The sequence below is a fragment of the Stegodyphus dumicola genome, chromosome 3 (genome assembly GCF_044657685.1).
Source record: "Stegodyphus dumicola isolate Sdum_Otavi_A_Nest chromosome 3, ASM4465768v1".
Lineage (NCBI taxonomy): Eukaryota > Metazoa > Arthropoda > Arachnida > Araneae > Eresidae > Stegodyphus > Stegodyphus dumicola.
The window spans coordinates 270,507,768-270,526,376 of NC_140770.1; the positions used below are offsets into that span (position 1 = coordinate 270,507,768).

At 33.9% G+C, this 18,609-nt stretch overlaps 1 protein-coding gene across 1 annotated transcript in view; it reads right to left on the reverse strand.

Moving 5' to 3' along the window:
- Positions 1-250: 250 nt before the first annotated feature.
- Positions 251-18,609, reverse strand: part of LOC118203606 (endothelin-converting enzyme 1-like) — a 48,608-nt gene continuing 30,249 nt past the window's right edge. The window contains exons 7-11 of the mRNA XM_085812299.1: positions 16,091-16,270; positions 8,832-8,906; positions 3,906-4,030; positions 2,032-2,255; positions 251-297 (exon numbers count right to left, since the gene is read on the reverse strand). Coding sequence (XP_085668425.1) covers positions 251-297; positions 2,032-2,255; positions 3,906-4,030; positions 8,832-8,906; positions 16,091-16,270 — 651 coding nt within the window. The remainder of the gene's footprint in view (positions 298-2,031; positions 2,256-3,905; positions 4,031-8,831; positions 8,907-16,090; positions 16,271-18,609) is intronic.

Sequence of the window (18,609 nt, forward strand, 5' to 3'; positions counted from 1 at the left end):
TTTTTCACATCTCCTGCTTCAAAATAATGTAATAACTCTACATCTTAACTGCAATCATTCCGAAATTTTCTGAGTCAGATTATATTAAAAATTATCAACATTAAAGGAGATAATAATTACCGATGGGAATTGGTATAATATTAATATGGATGCTTCAGATCGAAAAGTAGCTTACTGAATTGGTAGCGAGTTGAACATAAATGTATGGGTACGAATGAATGAAAGATTCGAAAATGGCGCTTAAGAAGATTCACAGAGATGTATCATACTGAAGAATTTCCATGGCATACTTGTCAGCTGAATTTAGAGAAAATGAATATTTTAGTAAATTTTATTGCTTCTATAATCAGAACAAACAGGAATGTTTAAATTAAGGATACTGTTTTCTTACAGCGTGTTGCTGTTGAAGGACATAGTGGCTATCCCCTTGAAATATATTTCTCAAAAGATTTTCTCTATCTCCTTCATAATATTTATACACAAATCCATTAAATAATTTTATAATATGTGTTAATCCCATTATTGAGATTTTACACATCATTTAATTCAGTTCTACAAACATTTCAATGAATAATTAAACTATCTGAAGAGTCCATCCCTTACAATACAATGATTTCTAATTTCGGTGTATTTTATTAGTTGTTAACGTGGGACATAAAACCTCTTCATGTGAGAGAAAAATTTTGCAAAGGTATAAGCAAAATATATTACAAATAGGAAATATATGTTTGCACAGAATTGCTTTCGTAATCAAATAAAAAAGTCACATTTTATGCATAATACACTGTGCTGAGGTTTGCGAACTGCACTAGATACCTTAGCCTTAGCCGCTCGTGTTGAAAAAAGCAACAATTTTAATTCTGGAATTCACTTTGAAACAATTATCCTGCATACAGATGCTTTTTTAATATTTACAATACGCGATAAATTACAAAATATGCTGTAAGTATTGAGAGTCATAAAAGACAATTTTTTTTTTTTTATTTTGGGATTACACAGGGAAGTATGATTCGTATGTGATTCCGTCCTCGGACTACTCTTTTCAATCATCGACAACATTTTTAATATTTGGAGAGTAGTTAGTGGTAGCCATTCAAATACGGTTGTCCAGCGTTTCGTCAATCAATTTATTTCTGAACTTGTTTCTTGTAAATTTAAGACATACCCAAAATATTCCTTTAGATAAACCACCATTTCTCCTACTTGCCAACCTATCAGGCTACTAAGACTTACACTGCTAGCCATTAAAATTGCAACACCAGGTAGGAATGATCTGACGAACGTCAAAATCACTTGAAAGAAAGAAGAGGTTGGGATATGCAAATGATAAGCATTTCAGCCCATTTAGACGACGCAGGAGGGAGAAACGACATCTGAAGATTTGCATAAAAGAAAAGTCGTGTACTGTATTTCTCATTTGGAAAGCGTTTGTAAGGTTAGAGTTTGCTCACAATATCAATCGTATTGTGGCTCGAATAATAATAAGAAATGTTTACCAGAAACTGTCGGAATGCGACAAAGACAGGATCGTTTCCTATCGAGAGTGTGGATTATCGTTCCGTGATATCGCTCGTCGCACTGGTCAACATCCAATGACTGTCATGCTTAGCCCTGCAAAACCGTACAACCACATCAAGGAGTGAGGAAATGGGCATGTTTGCAGCACGCCTAGTATAAGCTCGAAAGGTTCATCGAGGTTTGCAACCACGTGGATAATAAACACGACGACCATTACTTCATCTTCCATTGACAATGCAGAATAGAGAGAGATGGTGACTCTGGTGTGCCGAACGACAAAGTTGAACCCAGGAGTATTACAACATTGCTTTTTTAGACGAGTCCCGGTTCTTCATGTAGTATTCGGATGGCCGTATCCATGTCTATAGGCTCCAAGGAGACCGCACGTCGCCTGCTTGCATTCGATATTGGCATAGGGGGTCTGCATCTGGTGTAATGGTTTGGGCAGCCATTGGGTGCATGACACGCACATCTCTAGTTCGGGTCGACGGTAATTTGAAGGCAGATCAGTACATTTCTGACATCTTAAGTCCAGTGATTGTGCCTTATCTTCGAGGCTTGCCAAACGCCATCTTCCAACAACATAATGCGATACCATATTTTGCACGTCATGTTTTGGCCTTCCTCGATACACAGGGTATTTGATTGCTGCCCTGATGTACACGATCTCCAGATCTGTCACCCATTCAGAACATCTGGTCATTGGTTGCTGAGACTGACCCGCCAACCCTCTCCAGCTAATAACGGTTGATGAAGTGTGGCATAGACTTGAAGCAGCATAGAATTAGTTGCCCGTTTCTGTCATTCTTGAATTCCTTCTTAAATTAACATAAGATATATCTTAATAAGCAAAGCTTTAGGTTACAATAACACGTCGAACAAAGATTAATTTAGAAGTCAAACTACAAAAATCAGCGTTATATTTGCAAATTTTCCAAAACAAGTTTCGATGGTTTTACCGAACCATCCTCCTCAGCAAATGAATTCAATTCTCTTCCGTTTCTCAACATTGGGTCATACGTAACACATCCAATTTTAGTACTAATGTTTACCGTAAACCTTAATCGGTTTGCCATCCCCCACACTTAAATTATGTCATCCGACTAAACAAAACATACCTTCATTTTATTCCTTTGTTTTCCGTGCACTTCATGTTTGCTCCTTCAAATTGGCTATTGATCAAGAACTAAATTATTTAAAAGAATTAGCTATTGCCAGGAGCTTTTCACCCAACATTATCAACCAAGCAGTTTAAAAAATGCTCATCTTAACACACCAGAAGCACAATCTTAGATTGTAATAATTAGATTGTAATAATTTGTCATTCCTTTCCTTCCAGCAATTAGCTATAAAATTGCACGTATTTTACAGAAATCTAAGTTTTGGGTTGTTTATTCTACTATGAATAAAATTCTCAGTTCTATACTTAAGAACTCTGTGCCGGATATGAATTCCTGGGCTATTTACAGGATTTCTTGCCAATGTAGTTTAATTTACATTGGTCAAAATAAGAGACCTTAAAATATCGCGTTAAATGACACATATGTTAGGAAAACGGAAACACAGAAGTCATTTGTGGCCCAGCATTTTTTGTCGGAAAATCACACTTTCCATTTTTTGCAGCCAAAATTATTCAAAAAACACCTTCCAATGGTGAATTATAATTTCTAGAGGCGTTTCACATTCAAAAAAAGTATTTCTGTTCTAGTTTAACGACTTTAATTACAATCCATCTTTACATTCAGCCTTTAAAGAAAATATGTTATAATTTTCTTGTTTCATCAATAGATGTCGCCACTAGCTTAACTCCTCTCCAGCCATTCTTATCTTTTCTCGTTCATTTGCACTTTGAGAGCCGAGGGTGATGGTTTAGTAAAACTATCGAAAGTAGTCTTGGAAAATTTGCAAATGTAATGTTGATTTTTTGTTGTTTGACTTCTAAGCAATGCTTTATTATATTACTGTTTCCTTTACATTTAATTAACTTAGATTCAATCAGTCACTTTAATTTTCTGAAGAGTTAAATCAAAATTTTTCTTAATAATAATATCCAAGATTTTCCTGTTTAAATTTTGGAAATTTAAAAATAATATTTTTTTGTAAGTTTATAGTGTATTTCTTCTTGGCGTGACTTCGTGGTGTAGTCGCCTGCATGCTGGACGCGTATTACAGAGGTACGTGGTTCGATACACGGCGAAGGCGTTGCTCATTTTTCATGACTCCTGCTGCTAAAAGAATACCTATGTCTCTATTGTCTCTACTAGTTTACTATTACCATAAACAGCGGAAGATCTTGCACCTCTCTCTCTTCCTTTTTGAGATTCACATCCTATATTTATAAAAATCTATTTTCAATTAGCTATGTACGAATTTATTTTTGAACTTACCTTTTATTTGCATTTACAATGAAACTGGCAACGTTCATGATGTAATGCTGATCAGTAACGGGCACGGTTTCATTTTCAAGAATTTCGTCATTCCGTACAATTTTGAAAAATTTGATCCATTCAATCTGTGAGGAAGTTAAAGAAAAGTGTTTCGCATCTTCTATTTCCGAACAGATATATAAAATAATACATGACAAATACAGCAAGTTAAACATTCAAACTATCAAGAGAATTTGATAATACATTTATTGCTGCTACGAAGACTATAAACGTAAAAAATTCTTTTATTTGATACTAGCGGAAGTCCCCGATGCCAGTTAAGTTAGATTGAGAGTAATGCGTCTGAAAACAGAGAGAACGATACCTCTGTAATACTTCTATAATAACGATGTGAAAAATACGATTCATAGTAGTATATTTTTCAGTCTGATACGGTATGGAAACCTCATAAAAATTTCGATAGAAAAGCAAACTAATTATCTTTCATCATATCAGCAACAATGGCACGCAGTTTTTAATGATTTTTATCTTTCTAATCATTTGGTCGTAAAATCTGAAGTCCCATCTAATATTTTATTTCAATTTTAGTCGATTAAATGTGGCAAAAAATGTATGATCATTGATTAGAAATCAATAACACGAACAAAGAAACACACAAACAGGCATTCTTCTTTATGTATATAGATATAATAAAACTTACAAGTTTTTGATTAACAAATTCTGCGATTTGAAAACGAGCAGTAGCAACACTTTTCAAAACAAAGCGTTTTTATCTCCGACGCACTGGACTCTCGCCACTCGGAAAAATGAGTAAAAACAAATTAGTGTTTTGAGAGTTTTTAATTAATATCTCTGCTGATTAAAGTTGTTTGAGTATGGGAACAGTCGAAATGGCTTCCCACAAATTTTTGGAATCGGGAATAATGAACGTAATGTTTGGCAAAGCTATTTTTATTTCATTGTAAAACTTAGAAAATTTTTATTAACAAAGTTTATGATTTAAAAGCGAGCAGTGGCAACACTTCTCAAAATAAAGCAGATTTTTATCTCCAGCGTGCAAGACTATTGCCACTCGAAAAATTAAAGGCAAAAATTAGCGCTTTCAGAGTTTTTAACTAATATCTCTTATTTTTGCTATTTTTTGTTTGGAAATAAGTGGACATCCACCTTTTCCAAACCTAGAAACGAATTGTAGAAAGTTTGACGATAGCTTGACTGAGTTAACTCGAAGAAAAAAACACACAAGCAGACATTATTGTTTATATCATAGAGAGATAAAGCTCGCATAACAATTTTTCTCTTTTCTTGACTGCAGGAAGTAGTGTTTCTTTCGTTTGTTGTATAAAAGAAATTAAAATTCTAGTTTGTCATCAGCCGCGTCTTTCTCATTTGAATTCACGAGAGGATTGCTTTATAACGTGTACGTAGCAAAACGTCGACTTGGAGAAGTCAACTTGAAGTGTTCTGAAAACGAAGGAATAAAATGAATCTAACTTCTGTGCAGCCTAATGAGAGGATTTGAAATGTGGTGCAAGGCGAACAGGCGAACGTTTACTGTATACAGTATTACCGAAGTTGGATATGTTGCGTGTGACCGAGATGGTGAAGAACAGAAGGCAGTTGGATATCTCAAGTTAAAAAGCGAACTGAATAACAGGATCGGTGGAATTCATTATTAAAATAACTTTACTTAAAACATCTTTATTACCGTCAAACAGAGTAAAACTATTCTCAACGTAGCGGAATTACAGAGAGAAGTGTTCCTTCGTGGAACTACACTTTTTAGCCATCAACAAGATTTTTAATGTTTGGAGAGTAGTTAGTAGCAGGAATTGAAATACAGTTGTCTAGGCGTTATATCAATCAATCTGTTTCTGTACTTGTTTCTTATGAATTTTATCTCGGAAACAGAACTCGCACGGATATGTAGAACTGAACACTGCATTCACTTTTAGATCAACCTGGATAAATATTAAATGTTTTTCTTTAAGAATAAGGGACCAAATGTTTCCAGAGCTTGAAGAAACAGAATTTAAAGATAAATCATTTTAAAAATCAATCAGCTCCAATTCCATTGCTCGAAACTCTTCTTCAAAATCAAAATATTTCATCACACAATTAGTGAACCTTAGTCCTGTTAGTGGTATAATCTTCACCAAGACTAATTTCGAAATTATTAAAGGCATCCTTTCAAAAACGGCCAGTTGATCTGTATCAACTATGTAGAAAATATATTCGGTTCGTCAAAGTTGTAAGGTAAAACAACTGTTGCAATCACAATCAGTTTTAAGTTGCGAAGTAACGTCAGATCTGATAGCAGTAACTGTCTTTACTATATTTTCAGAAAGCTATGCAGATTTAACAGCAGCTATTACCTCAGTTTTATTTTTTAATTTATCAAATAATACATCTGAGACTTTTAAAAATGTAGCTTCATCGTCTATTAATTATTAGATTAATTCATCGTCTTCCGATGGGTTTTTATTCTGTATAAAAATTTTGGAAACTTGGAATGACTCCTCTAACTTTTCTTTCCTTAAAGCAGAATTCAATGTGAGAAATCTGTTTCAGTTCCTAGGTTAACTGTTTTGAAATTATTAATCTGCTTTGAAATTATATTATTCTGTGAATTTTTAGAACGAAAGTATTACAATTTCCGTTTGATATATTATTTATAAATTTATCTTCTTTCTCTCCTTTGTTCTAGATGTGCGCAAAGTCTATTTCTAATGTGAAATGTAACACCGCTTATCTAAATATATGTAGCTGTTTATTTTACATGCACAAAGATTATATTTAGTACCATTCATCTGAATATTATATATTATTATAGCTTTTCGGAACTTCAAAAATGTATGCCTAACCTTTTAAATCAATGAAGAGATTGTGATTCTTATGTATTAAGTTTATGATTTGCTTGCCTAACTAGGGACCATTCTAGCTTACTCTTAAAATCTTTTCAGATTTGCACTAATCACTATACAGAATTTCCTAAAAATTAATTAAAGTTTTAAATCTGAGTAATATTGAAATTTAAGTAAGAGTAACCGGGTATAAAAAAATGCTTCTTTCTTTAATTAATTTAACATTGAAGTTCAATGCTAAATTAATAAAAGGGAGAAGCATTTTTTTGATATCCGGTTACTCTTACTTAAATTTCAATGCAAATAAAACAGAACGATGCGAAAGAAAAGTCCATTTAAGAAAGGTAAACTGAAGACAAGAAGAAAATCTCAAATTTTGAAATGAATAAGCATTCTTCTATTTTCGGGACCGGATTCAGATATGCATGTATGTATACATGTAAATATGGTTGTATGTGTTGAACTATGCATATACCTACGTAGGTATGAATGTACGTATGTATGCATGTATGAATTTACGTAGGTATGAATGTACGTATGTATGCATGTATGAATTTACGTAGGTATGAATGTACGTATGTATGCATGTATGAATTTACGTAGGTATGAATGTACGTATGTATGCATGTATGAATTTACGTAGGTATGAATGTACGTATGTATGCATGTATGAATTTACGTAGGTATGAATGTACGTATGTATGCATGTATGAATTTACGTAGGTATGAATGTACGTATGTATGCATGTATGTATACATGTAAATATGGTTGTATGTGTTGAACTATGCATATACCTACGTAGGTATGAATGTACGTATGTATGCATGTATGAATTTACGTAGGTATGAATGTACGTATGTATGCATGTATGAATTTACGTAGGTATGAATGTGCGTATGTATGCATGTATGAATTTACGTAGGTATGAATGTGCGTATGTATGCATGTATGAATTTACGTAGGTATGAATGTGCGTATGTATGCATGTATGAATTTACGTAGGTATGAATGTGCGTATGTATGCATGTATGAATTTACGTAGGTATGAATGTGCGTATGTATGCATGTATGAATTTACGTAGGTATGAATGTGCGTATGTATGCATGTATGAATTTACGTAGGTATGAATGTGCGTATGTATGCATGTATGAATTTACGTAGGTATGAATGTACGTATGTATGCATGTATGAATTTACGTAGGTATGAATGTACGTATGTATGCATGTATGAATTTACGTAGGTATGAATGTACGTATGTATGAATTTACGTAGGTATGAATGTACGTATGTATGCATGTATGAATTTACGTAGGTATGAATGTACGTATGTATGCATGTATGAATTTACGTAGGTATGCATGTACGTACGTATGTTTGTGTATACACAAACACATATATGTACATATATTCACACTTTTCTGAATCCGGACCCGATAACAGTATTAGATATCTCTATTAATGTTTCATCCTTCGAAAATCAAAAGTTTAGAAGTAAAAGCTTATATTCATACAATTATTGGAACCACGAGAAAGTGTAAAAAGCTAGATTTCACCGTTTTTTTTTTTTTTTTTGCAATATTGTTTACTTTTAAAATTTAAAAGGGCAAAATATTAATATTGGCATTATAAAACATTTCCGTAATTGGAAATCTATGTCTACTTTGGATAACGTGTATAATCCTGAATTGTAAAGAATCCTTATTTTACTTGTGTCTGTTTTACGTTTTTCACCATATCTACAACTATACTTCCTTTTTACCTAATATGCGCTCATTTCAATTTCCCTTTTCGCATAAAATTGCGCTTTTTAGTATCCTACAGCGCTAAATACATGTAGAGGCAGACTCAACAAAATTTGTCGAATGACAACCTTAACAAAATTTCCGAATATCCAAATTGTAATCTTAGTTAACTAAAACTGTTGTTTTTGTAAACATGCAATATTTTTTAAAGAAGTTGTATATTCTCTTATGCTTTAAATCTATCTCTAAAGATAAGTATTACTGAAACTTCAAAGAATTTTTTAAAGTAATACTTGAAGATTTCGCATGGTAATTACCTGTGGTATTTTATCCTTAAGTTCTTGGATGGTGCAATACGTATCATTCTCTTCTTTCGAATTTTCTAAAGTAATCTATATAAAAAAATAGAATCAAAAAAAAGTGTAACATATTATTTAGGTAACAATCAAAATTGCTTAATTCATTGTTGCATTCGCCCTCATTGGATAACAATTTCTTTGCATAAACTCTAGGAACACTTCGAAGAAGTCGTAGTTTATGATTTTTTCCCTCGTAAAGCATAAATCCGAAATGAAGAGTGAGTGAATAGTTTAAACAGTCGCTATAATTGATATTGATTCTCTAGGAAAATATATTATATTTTCTTCAAGTTAACCATCCCAAATATAATTAGATATAATTGCTTCATTTTGTACATGAGCATAAGCTTTTCACAAGTCTGTTTTAAATTCATTACGCTAATTGTTTAAATAGTAAGCGTAATACGTAGCTTTAGATAACGTCTGTACAATAATTCATATTTTAATTGGATATTACATTGTACGTCATATGTTATATAACTTATTAAATATAAATTCCCGTTTGGATAAAACCACCTATGTGCAAAGTCGCCGCAGTAAAATAAAAGAAGATATACAGTGGTGGCCAAAATTGTGGACACTTTTGGAAATTTTTATGTTTTTGAACTTTGTATGCTCATAGAAAATGTTACGGTTCGCACAATGCAAACTTGTATACATCATTTTAAAGCGAATGTATTACTGAATTCAATAGAAAACACAAAATTCAATTATTTGCAGTACAAAAAAGTTATATGTGCTTTAATATAAATAAAAAACACAGTTATGAAGTGGTTTGTTATGTCTAGCTTTCCTGGCCAATCACTGTTCTTGTTCTGAGAACCAATCAAATGTTAGTAACTGCCAGTAGAAGCTGACATAATGTTTACACTTGAAACCAATTAATTATTTTGCTTTGTTCTGTAGAAGGAGGACCTGTTTCTTATACACTGCAATTACAAGTAGGAATTTTTGTAAATTTTTTTATATTTAGTCAAGAAGCAATGACATCAAATAAAAGAGTAGATTGGACACCTAGAAAGAGATGTAATATTATTGTGTTACGAGAAAGTGGTCTTTCCTATGCTGAAATTGCAAGACAGGTGGGTGGTTCAGTGACTACATCTGGAGTCCGAAAGTTTCGTTTACGATATCAGGAGACAAATTCAATAAAAAACAAAGAAGGAAAAGGCCGAAAAAGCTGCACCACATCTATTGATGACAGAAGAATAAAACGACTATGTCTCCAAGATAGAAAAATGTCATCAGCGGCCATCAGAAGTGATCAGAATGATGCTGGTGTTTCTGTCAGTTCAAGAACAATCAGGAGAAGATTAACAGATGTTGGACTGAGAGGTAGAATTCCACGAAAAAAGGCTTATCTTAATTTTCAGCAACGAAAAAAAAAAAAAAAAAAGACTACAGTGGGCAAAGGAACACATTAATTGGACAGATGATCAGTGGTCACAAGTTATATGGAGTGATGAAACTAAGATATCGTTATTTCGGTAGTGATGGGCGAAAATATTTAAGACGTAGAATAGAAGAGCTACATCCTGACTGCATTTAAGGAACTGTGAAGAACCCAGTTAGTGTTATGATTTGGTCATGCATGTCAGCAGATGGTATTGGTCGCATTCATGTCATCGATGGGACATTGAATGCCAGAAAGTACATTGACACTATTCTAGAACCAAAACTTCTACCTTCCATCAGAGATATCTTTTCCAACAATGCTTCGTTTATTTTTCAGCAGGATTCTGCTCCTTGCCACACGACCAAAATATCGAAAGAGTGGTTTCGTACAAAGAGCATTAAATTGTTGTCATGGCGAGCAAACAGTCCTGACCTCAATCCTATCGAAAATTTGTGGCACCGTTTGAAAACTCTTGTCCGAATGAGGCGCCCATCAAATAAAAGGGAACTAATTGAGGCTATAATTGTTTCCTGGCATCATGTAATAACGAAAGAAGAGCTTAAAACTCTTGTCAGCTCAATGAAACATCGATGTGAAGCTGTAATCAAAAATAAAGGGTACTCTACTAAGTACTGATAACTCACTGCAATCATCACTATCTAATGTATATCGATAACTATTATCGTTTAACTTTTTTTGTATTGCAAATAATTGAATTTTGTGTTTTGTATTGAATTCAGTAATAAATTCTCTTTAAAATGATATATACAAGTTTGTATTTTGTGAAACGTAACGTTTTCTCTAAGCATACAAAGTTCAAATACATAAAAATTTCCAAAAGTGTCCACAATTTTGGCCACCACTGTATATTCAAACTATGCAGTTCTCATATATACAGGACGTGCCAAAAATATACATGCCGAAGATTGTAGCAAAATTGTTTAACACTCAATTATGACTTAATTTTTTAATTCTGAAAATGCCATTTATTTTTCTTTTAAAATTCGTTTGTCTTTCTTTTCTGGAGGTCCAAAACCGACCGAGCAGCAAAGTCACTGAACACTGATAGTTCGATCCAGGGTTCGAATACCGGGGAAGGGGCTAGCTACTTGGGCGTTTTCGTGTTTTCCCGCATATGTAGCGTGTATACGAGTCAGTTTGCGTAAGAAAGTCCTCCATAAAGGCATCCCTCTCCTTAGGCTTGTGGCCTTGTTGATGTATACAGTACTCATGATGGGTACACTGATAGTTCTATTTGGCTTGGATTCGATTCCAGCTCAGCGAACTGGCTGCATGGTTAGTTTTCATGGTTTTCTTCATGTGTAACAGGAATACAGCCAGTTTATCTTAGGAAATCTTATCTTAGGTCTCCATGACGGTATCTCGGCCCTTAGCCAATTAGCCCTTGAGTGCTTTGCCAAAATCAAATAAACGCAGCCAAACCTTTCTTTTCCGTTTCTATATCAGAATCATTTTTACATTAAAAAATTATTTTATTACTTAGTTATTATCTATTTCTCGCATTTAAGTTTCACTATTTTAATATTATTCTCACAAATGAATATTGCGAATAGTCATATTTTCAAATTATAAGGAGATCAGAATCGTGTTCTTTACTGACCATTTTACATAATCTGGTTTTACTTTATTTTATTATTTTACATAATAATTTTCAACATCGGCAACACAAAGTTTATGAACATTGATGCCAAGCCGAATAGGTTTATTCGTAGAAAGTCTTTTGATTTTCACTGCCGTAAAATGGTCGAAAACTTTTTTTGTGTGACTTTCTAAAGCGAGGGAAAAGCCAGCGTATTTTTGCAATTTTACCAAAAATTCTCTGATTATCTTCCATTCCGTCAACTAAATGGAACCATATTTTATAGGGTCAAGTATATTTAAATAATTTAAAAAAAAATATGTTGACATCTGACAAAAGTTTAATTGACATTTTAGAAATATTTAAAAAAACTCATATAAAAATTCACTTTAAAATCTAGGTTATGACTTTTATTTAAACTTCACTTTTTCCATTTGTAAGGCTAAATTTGCTAATTCCATTTCAACAAATTCCTGGTATTAAATTCTCTAAACTGCTTATGCTTTTGTATACAATTTATATTCATTAATGAATGCGCATGTTGAAAATGTTAACTGATTAGCATAACCATATACGTTTTAATTTTAGGAACGAGGTCTGCTTAAAAAATTCAACAGTAATTTCGTTTTCAATTAAGATTTCTTAAAATGTGACTTTTCTATTTGCGTGCTTCATTTCTTTGAATTGCCTGATTGGAAATAAACTTTGATTAATTGTGTAACTACTGTATCGACTTCTGGATGCTGTTATTTCGACCCGGTTTTGATTTGATCTCAGGCGAATGGGCTAGCTGCATGTTGGATTTTGTGGTTTTTCCCACGTGTACTGCAAATAAAAGCCAGTTTCCCAAAAAGGCATACCTCCTCTTAGGCTGGTAGCGTGCTTCATTCTGGCATATTCAATGTAGTCTAACCTAACATAAACATATCTGTATCGAAAGCTAAATTTTATGTTTCTGATATAAAAACTTTAAAGGCCATATTTAAATTTAAAATCGTATGAAAATTTCGACTCATTCACTTTTCAACTGCTTCTTTCAAAATTATGGTGATTATAAAAGCAGAGTTGTTCTAATTATGTATGTTACTGAGAAATGCCCAGCGGCTACGCGATGAGGTAGCTTCCCTGCAATCAGGCGAGCTTAGGGTTGTCAGAAAATACAAGGCAAGGCAAGATTGCCAGATTTGGCCCGAAATCGCTCATCAAAATCGCGATATTTGCTGACAAAATTGGCGATATGCCACTGACGGAGAGAGAACAGCGTAGAACATATTTTTAGTGCGTTTCCCGAGAATATTCTCAAAGGTACGTTAAAGCTATATATGCCCTGCCTGTCTTGGGAGAGAGTGGTATCTTAAGTTCTGAGATTAGCTTGGAGCTTACGTTAGCGCTTTGCCGTTAAGCTGTCTTCACCGTTACAGCTTGAAGGCTGTATTGCTGATTGTTTGAGCGTATTTGACGTACTTTTTCGACAAGTGTAAACGAATATTTGGAACTGTCCTGTGTAACAGTTCTTACTGGGAATAAATTTTATTGTTTAACAAGCGTTATCATTATTTACTCCGAGTACTCGAAACTGCTGAACGCAACAATATTTATTAACTTACAAATACAGTGTTATATTTCTTTATTACTAATAAGAAAATTACGTGCATTTATAGAATGTGTAGGACGTTACTTAAACTATGAATTTTTAAAACTATAGTTTCTCAGCTTGCGACTATGGTTTTTCTATAACGGCTGGTTAAAATTTCAAGAAATTATTAAACTCCTGTAAAACTTTAACGAATTAACTTTCATTTTATATAAACAAATGGTGGATTTATGTTTCTTTATAAGATGGAGAATTATTGTGCTTGATACACAAGAATCTTTAGAAGTATAGCTAAGTTTGAAATCGTAAGAAAATTTCGATTCCTCTATTCTCATTGCTTCAATTAAACTTACGGGGGATTATGTATTCAACACTGTTTAAATGTATAATTAAGTTTATTTTAAAAACTTCACCTTATAAGTATATTTTTCTATTTCTTTATTAATACTGAAACAAAAATTATGCATTTACTGAATTAAGAAAATTATGACTAAACTTTTCGTGCTTGAAAATCATATCTAAAATTATCTTTTTTTTTTTTTTTTTTTTTTCACTGAAACTGCAGGTGGGAATGTGAAGAAACTTTGATTAACTGCATAAAATATGTGAGAAAATAATGTGACCAAGTAACCAACTATTATACTTCTCGCTGAAAATGTTTAGAAATTACCTTTAATTTTATGCTAAAAGTAGTCCCAAAAATAACATGAATCCCAAAAATAATTAAAAAATGTTATTTGTTAGGTAAATATAATTTGATCATTTTTAAATAATAATTCATATCAATTATCCTGTTCCGTACGCTCTGGTTCGTTACAGATTGCATGCACATAGATCCCATTATAGGTTAATGAAATTTATTTTATCAAAAGAAACACTTCAAAGTTCTACAGTTTTCCACAGAAATACTCGTACAGGTGTTCAAGTATTACAGAATACAATTAGTATTTACGCCTCAAACTACTAAGAACGTTAAACACAGCGCAATGCAAAGCGCATCTAAAGAGAAAGTTAACCCGAAAATATCTCGGTACTCCGATCTCACGCTGAACTTAACAGCTCGCAACGATAACAACAACAACTGACAGCAGATGGTCTCTACGGCCTTATATAGTTTGTACACGGCTGAGGAGATAATTTTAGTACTTTCTGCTTCTAGAAATTACTGGAAGGCCGTGAGGGTCGAATTAGGTTCATACCTAATTATAGTGATCAATTACATTTATTCAATTACAATACCTACTATCGTGATACAGGGACCGGACCAAAATGTAGCCAAATGCTTGTGAATTTTGGCAATTTCTCGCAAAATTTGGTGACAAAAATAAGTCACAAAAACCGTCGCCAACTTGGCGACATCTCACTAAACTACCGCGATATCCATTTACTCGATGATAAATGGAGTCGCCCATGTATTCTTCAGGTATAGTTTTTGTGTCTAGATTTTTCATGTTACATTACATAGAAAAATGCAATAATTTCGCTTTTAACTGGACTGAAATCATTTATTTATGTGCAACATTCGCAACGATATGTTAGTTTCTAAATTTGGAAAAAAAAAAAATTGGTATAATACTGATTTGTTTATCCACAGTGTTGCTTTCAGTTTATGAAACAAATTTAAGTTGGTGACGAAGAAGATATTTTATTAAATCTGGAACATAAGCGTAAATACAGTATCAAAACTAAATACACACATTTTCAAAATAAATACACGATTAAGAAACAATCAGTTACAAAGACAGCGAGGTTTTAAATGCGTAATAAGTTTTGGCGCATTTTGATATTTTATAAGTGCTTTTACTCCAAAATGTTTGAACCATATTTATCGCAACACAGGATATTTGCATATTCATGCGTTGTACAGGTTTGTGGATTTGGAGGGATTCATGGCAACACTTAATGAAGAATCAAAACACAATTTATTCGTCAGTATTGCATAGAACAGTTCCTAAGGCACATTTCAGCCGTCAAAAATCTACGATAAACACGCTGAAAACGTCAATAACAGAGCCAACCGGCTATCAGGCTATAACGGTGAAGACAGCTCTACAGGAAAGCACTAAAGTACATCTCCCGATTCGGTCCATCGCTCTCTTCTGAGCTCAAGACACTACTACTGAAATCAACATACTCAGGATACACTGCTAAAAGAATTGATAGTTTTTGAACTGTCTTCGAGATCATTCTTGGAAAAACAATAAGAATTTGTTCTAGAATGTTCTGTCTAAGGCATATGGCTAATTTTATCGCCAAATGGGGGATTTCGTACCAAATCTGGTAACCCTGCATTTCCTCGCCTCTATCTGACAACACTAAACCCGCTAGGTATTTATGTTGTAAGTAAATTAATTACTAGGTATTTTCACTTATTTGAACACTAAACCCGCTTTGCGGAAAAGTTATCTTACCACAGCTAGGCATTTCGTAACAATATTGTTCATTGCAGTTAATTTCTGTTTGCTTGGAGAAACTTCAAAATTCATGCTCAAATAAAATTGTAGTAAGGACTATACGAAAGAATCTTGTAGATTGTTGACAGCTAAACAGGACAAGCAATTAGAAAAATACTGTCGTGAAGAATAAATATATCGATTAATATTAAATTGAAGAAACCTTCTACTTACATTAATAAGCCTTATTTCGAAATCGAGAACTTCCTTGAGTTCATTCTGCGAAGTAGATTCATTTGCACCAAGGGTTTTGGCAGTTTCTGTCATTAATTTGAAGTACTCAACTGTTTCGTAATGGTCTGGACCATTGTTTAAAAACCTATTTTCGAGTTCCCACCATGGCCTTTTGCTCAACTAGAAAAGAGCAAACTAAAATTCATGACATTGCATTTAAACCATTTTATTTATTTATTATAATTATATTATAATTTTTAATATTATAATTTTTAATAAATGTAAGACATTTTTAAGCAAAATATGGTTCTCAATTAATTTCGTCTTGGGAATTAATTTAAGTAAGCCCACTCAATGTATTTAGGAAAGTAACATTGTGAAATAAAATTTAAACTTTTAGTTTGGGACTATACTCAGTGATTCACGAGCTGCACTGTTGGCTATCGTTTCAGATAAAAATCCCATATTACAAGACATATTAGATTGTCGACGTTATCTACAAAACCTGGCTTCGCTTGAGAAAACTATAGTCCTCCAGTGGGTTCCTGCCCCTATGGAATTCCAGGTAACGAGAAAGCCGACTTCTTTGCAAAAAAAAGGGTGCTTTAATCATGCAGAATATTTCTCCTCCTTTGCCTTTCCATACTGTTAGGGATCTTATTAAAAAATCTTTCAAGGTATGTGCTCAGGAAGATTTCTAGCATCGTGTTTCTCATAAGTCTTGGAAGAATGCTATTCCGAATTTGTGTAATGGCCTAAGGCGTAGAGCGATCACTGAATTTCTCCTTGCCACCGGACATGATTGCCTACAGTATCATCTTCATAGATTCAAAATCGTTCCTTCTCCTATATGCACTTTGTGCAGCTCTGGAGAAGTGATGTATACCGCAAATCTACCCCACTGTCCTGCTCAGAGCAATACTTTTCTCGCCGAGCGTTACTGGGAGGCAAGAGATATGTTAGATTAATGGACTCTGTTACAGTTTTTTTTTCACTGTTTTGCTGTATTCTTTTTTTTTTTTTTTTTTTTTTTGCTGTAACTGTTAATAATCTGCCATTGAAAATATAAAAATAAAGTTTGGGAATAGAAGTTTTGAAAAATGTTCCTATATATTGGAAAATCTCATTTGAAGAAAAACGTAAAAAACGTAATCCTTCTTCCTGATTTTGACTTCCTTGTACGAAGTATTATAATCCTGGAAAATTTCGGGTATCATATTTCAACGAAAATATCCATTTTAACCTGTCTACAATCCATTTAAACCCTGTTTATGCATGATATCAGTACGTACGGACAGAATAAAGGACTTTTTTTTCCAAAAAAGAATAGAAAATTAATTTGAAATGAATTCAGAAGAGATTTTTTCGTGACTTGTGTTCGTCCTTTATATATGTATGTATCAAACATAAATCAAAAACGAGTAGCCTTACAACGTTGAAATTTTGTATATGGGACTGCTAATAACATGTAGTTGTGCATCTCCAATTTTGGTTACAATCGGCGGCACCAAAAGTATATATACATATATATACTTTTGGTGTATATATACATATATACTTTATATGTATATATACATCAAAAAGTATATATACATATATACATATATGTATATACATATATACATATATGTATAAAAAGTATATATACATATATACTTTTGGTGCGGCCGATGTATACAATGCTCGACGTTGAAAATGCAACACCAAGAAAGAATGGTCAGAAAGGTGATGAAATTTGGAAAAGAGACAGAGACAGCAAGCAGCAATAAGTGATCTTTATTTCAAAATGATAGTCAGAATACAGAGCGAGAACGGCGTCGTCTCAGTAGGATGTAGGACCACCGCGAACAGCGATGCGCGAAGAAACACGTCTAGGCATAGAGTCAATAAGAGTGCGGATGGTGTCCTGAGGGATGGCTCTCCATTCCCTTTAAACCATTTGCCACAGTTCGTCTTCTGAACGAGGCAGGGGCAGAGTCTGCAAACGGCGTCCAATCACATCCCATACATGTTCGATTGGTGACAGGTCATGAGAGTACGGTGGCCAGGGAAGCATCTGTATACCTTGCAGAGCATGTTGGCAGATATGAGCACTGTGTGGTCGGGCTTTATTCTGCTGAAAAATTGCATTAGGCAGCCCCTGAAGGTAGGAGATTGTCATCGGCCGCAGTACATTATCCAAGGCCGCAGTACATTATCCAAGGCCGTCATAATGCCCTAAATACGAACTAGAGGTGACCTGGAATCGTAGGCAATAGCGCCTCAAACCATTATACCACGTTGTCGGGCGGTGGGGCGTTCCACAGTTAGTGCCGGATTAGATCTGTCTCCACGTCGACGCCAGACACGTATGCGGCGACTGTCACTGGATAAACAGAAGCGTGACTCATCTGAGAACACGACGTTTCGCCATTCTGTCATCCACATCGCTCCAGCTCGGCACCATTCTAAACGTTGGTGTCTATGCTGTGGGGTCAATGGCAGTCTTCTTAACGGATGCCGTGAGTGCAGGCCACGTT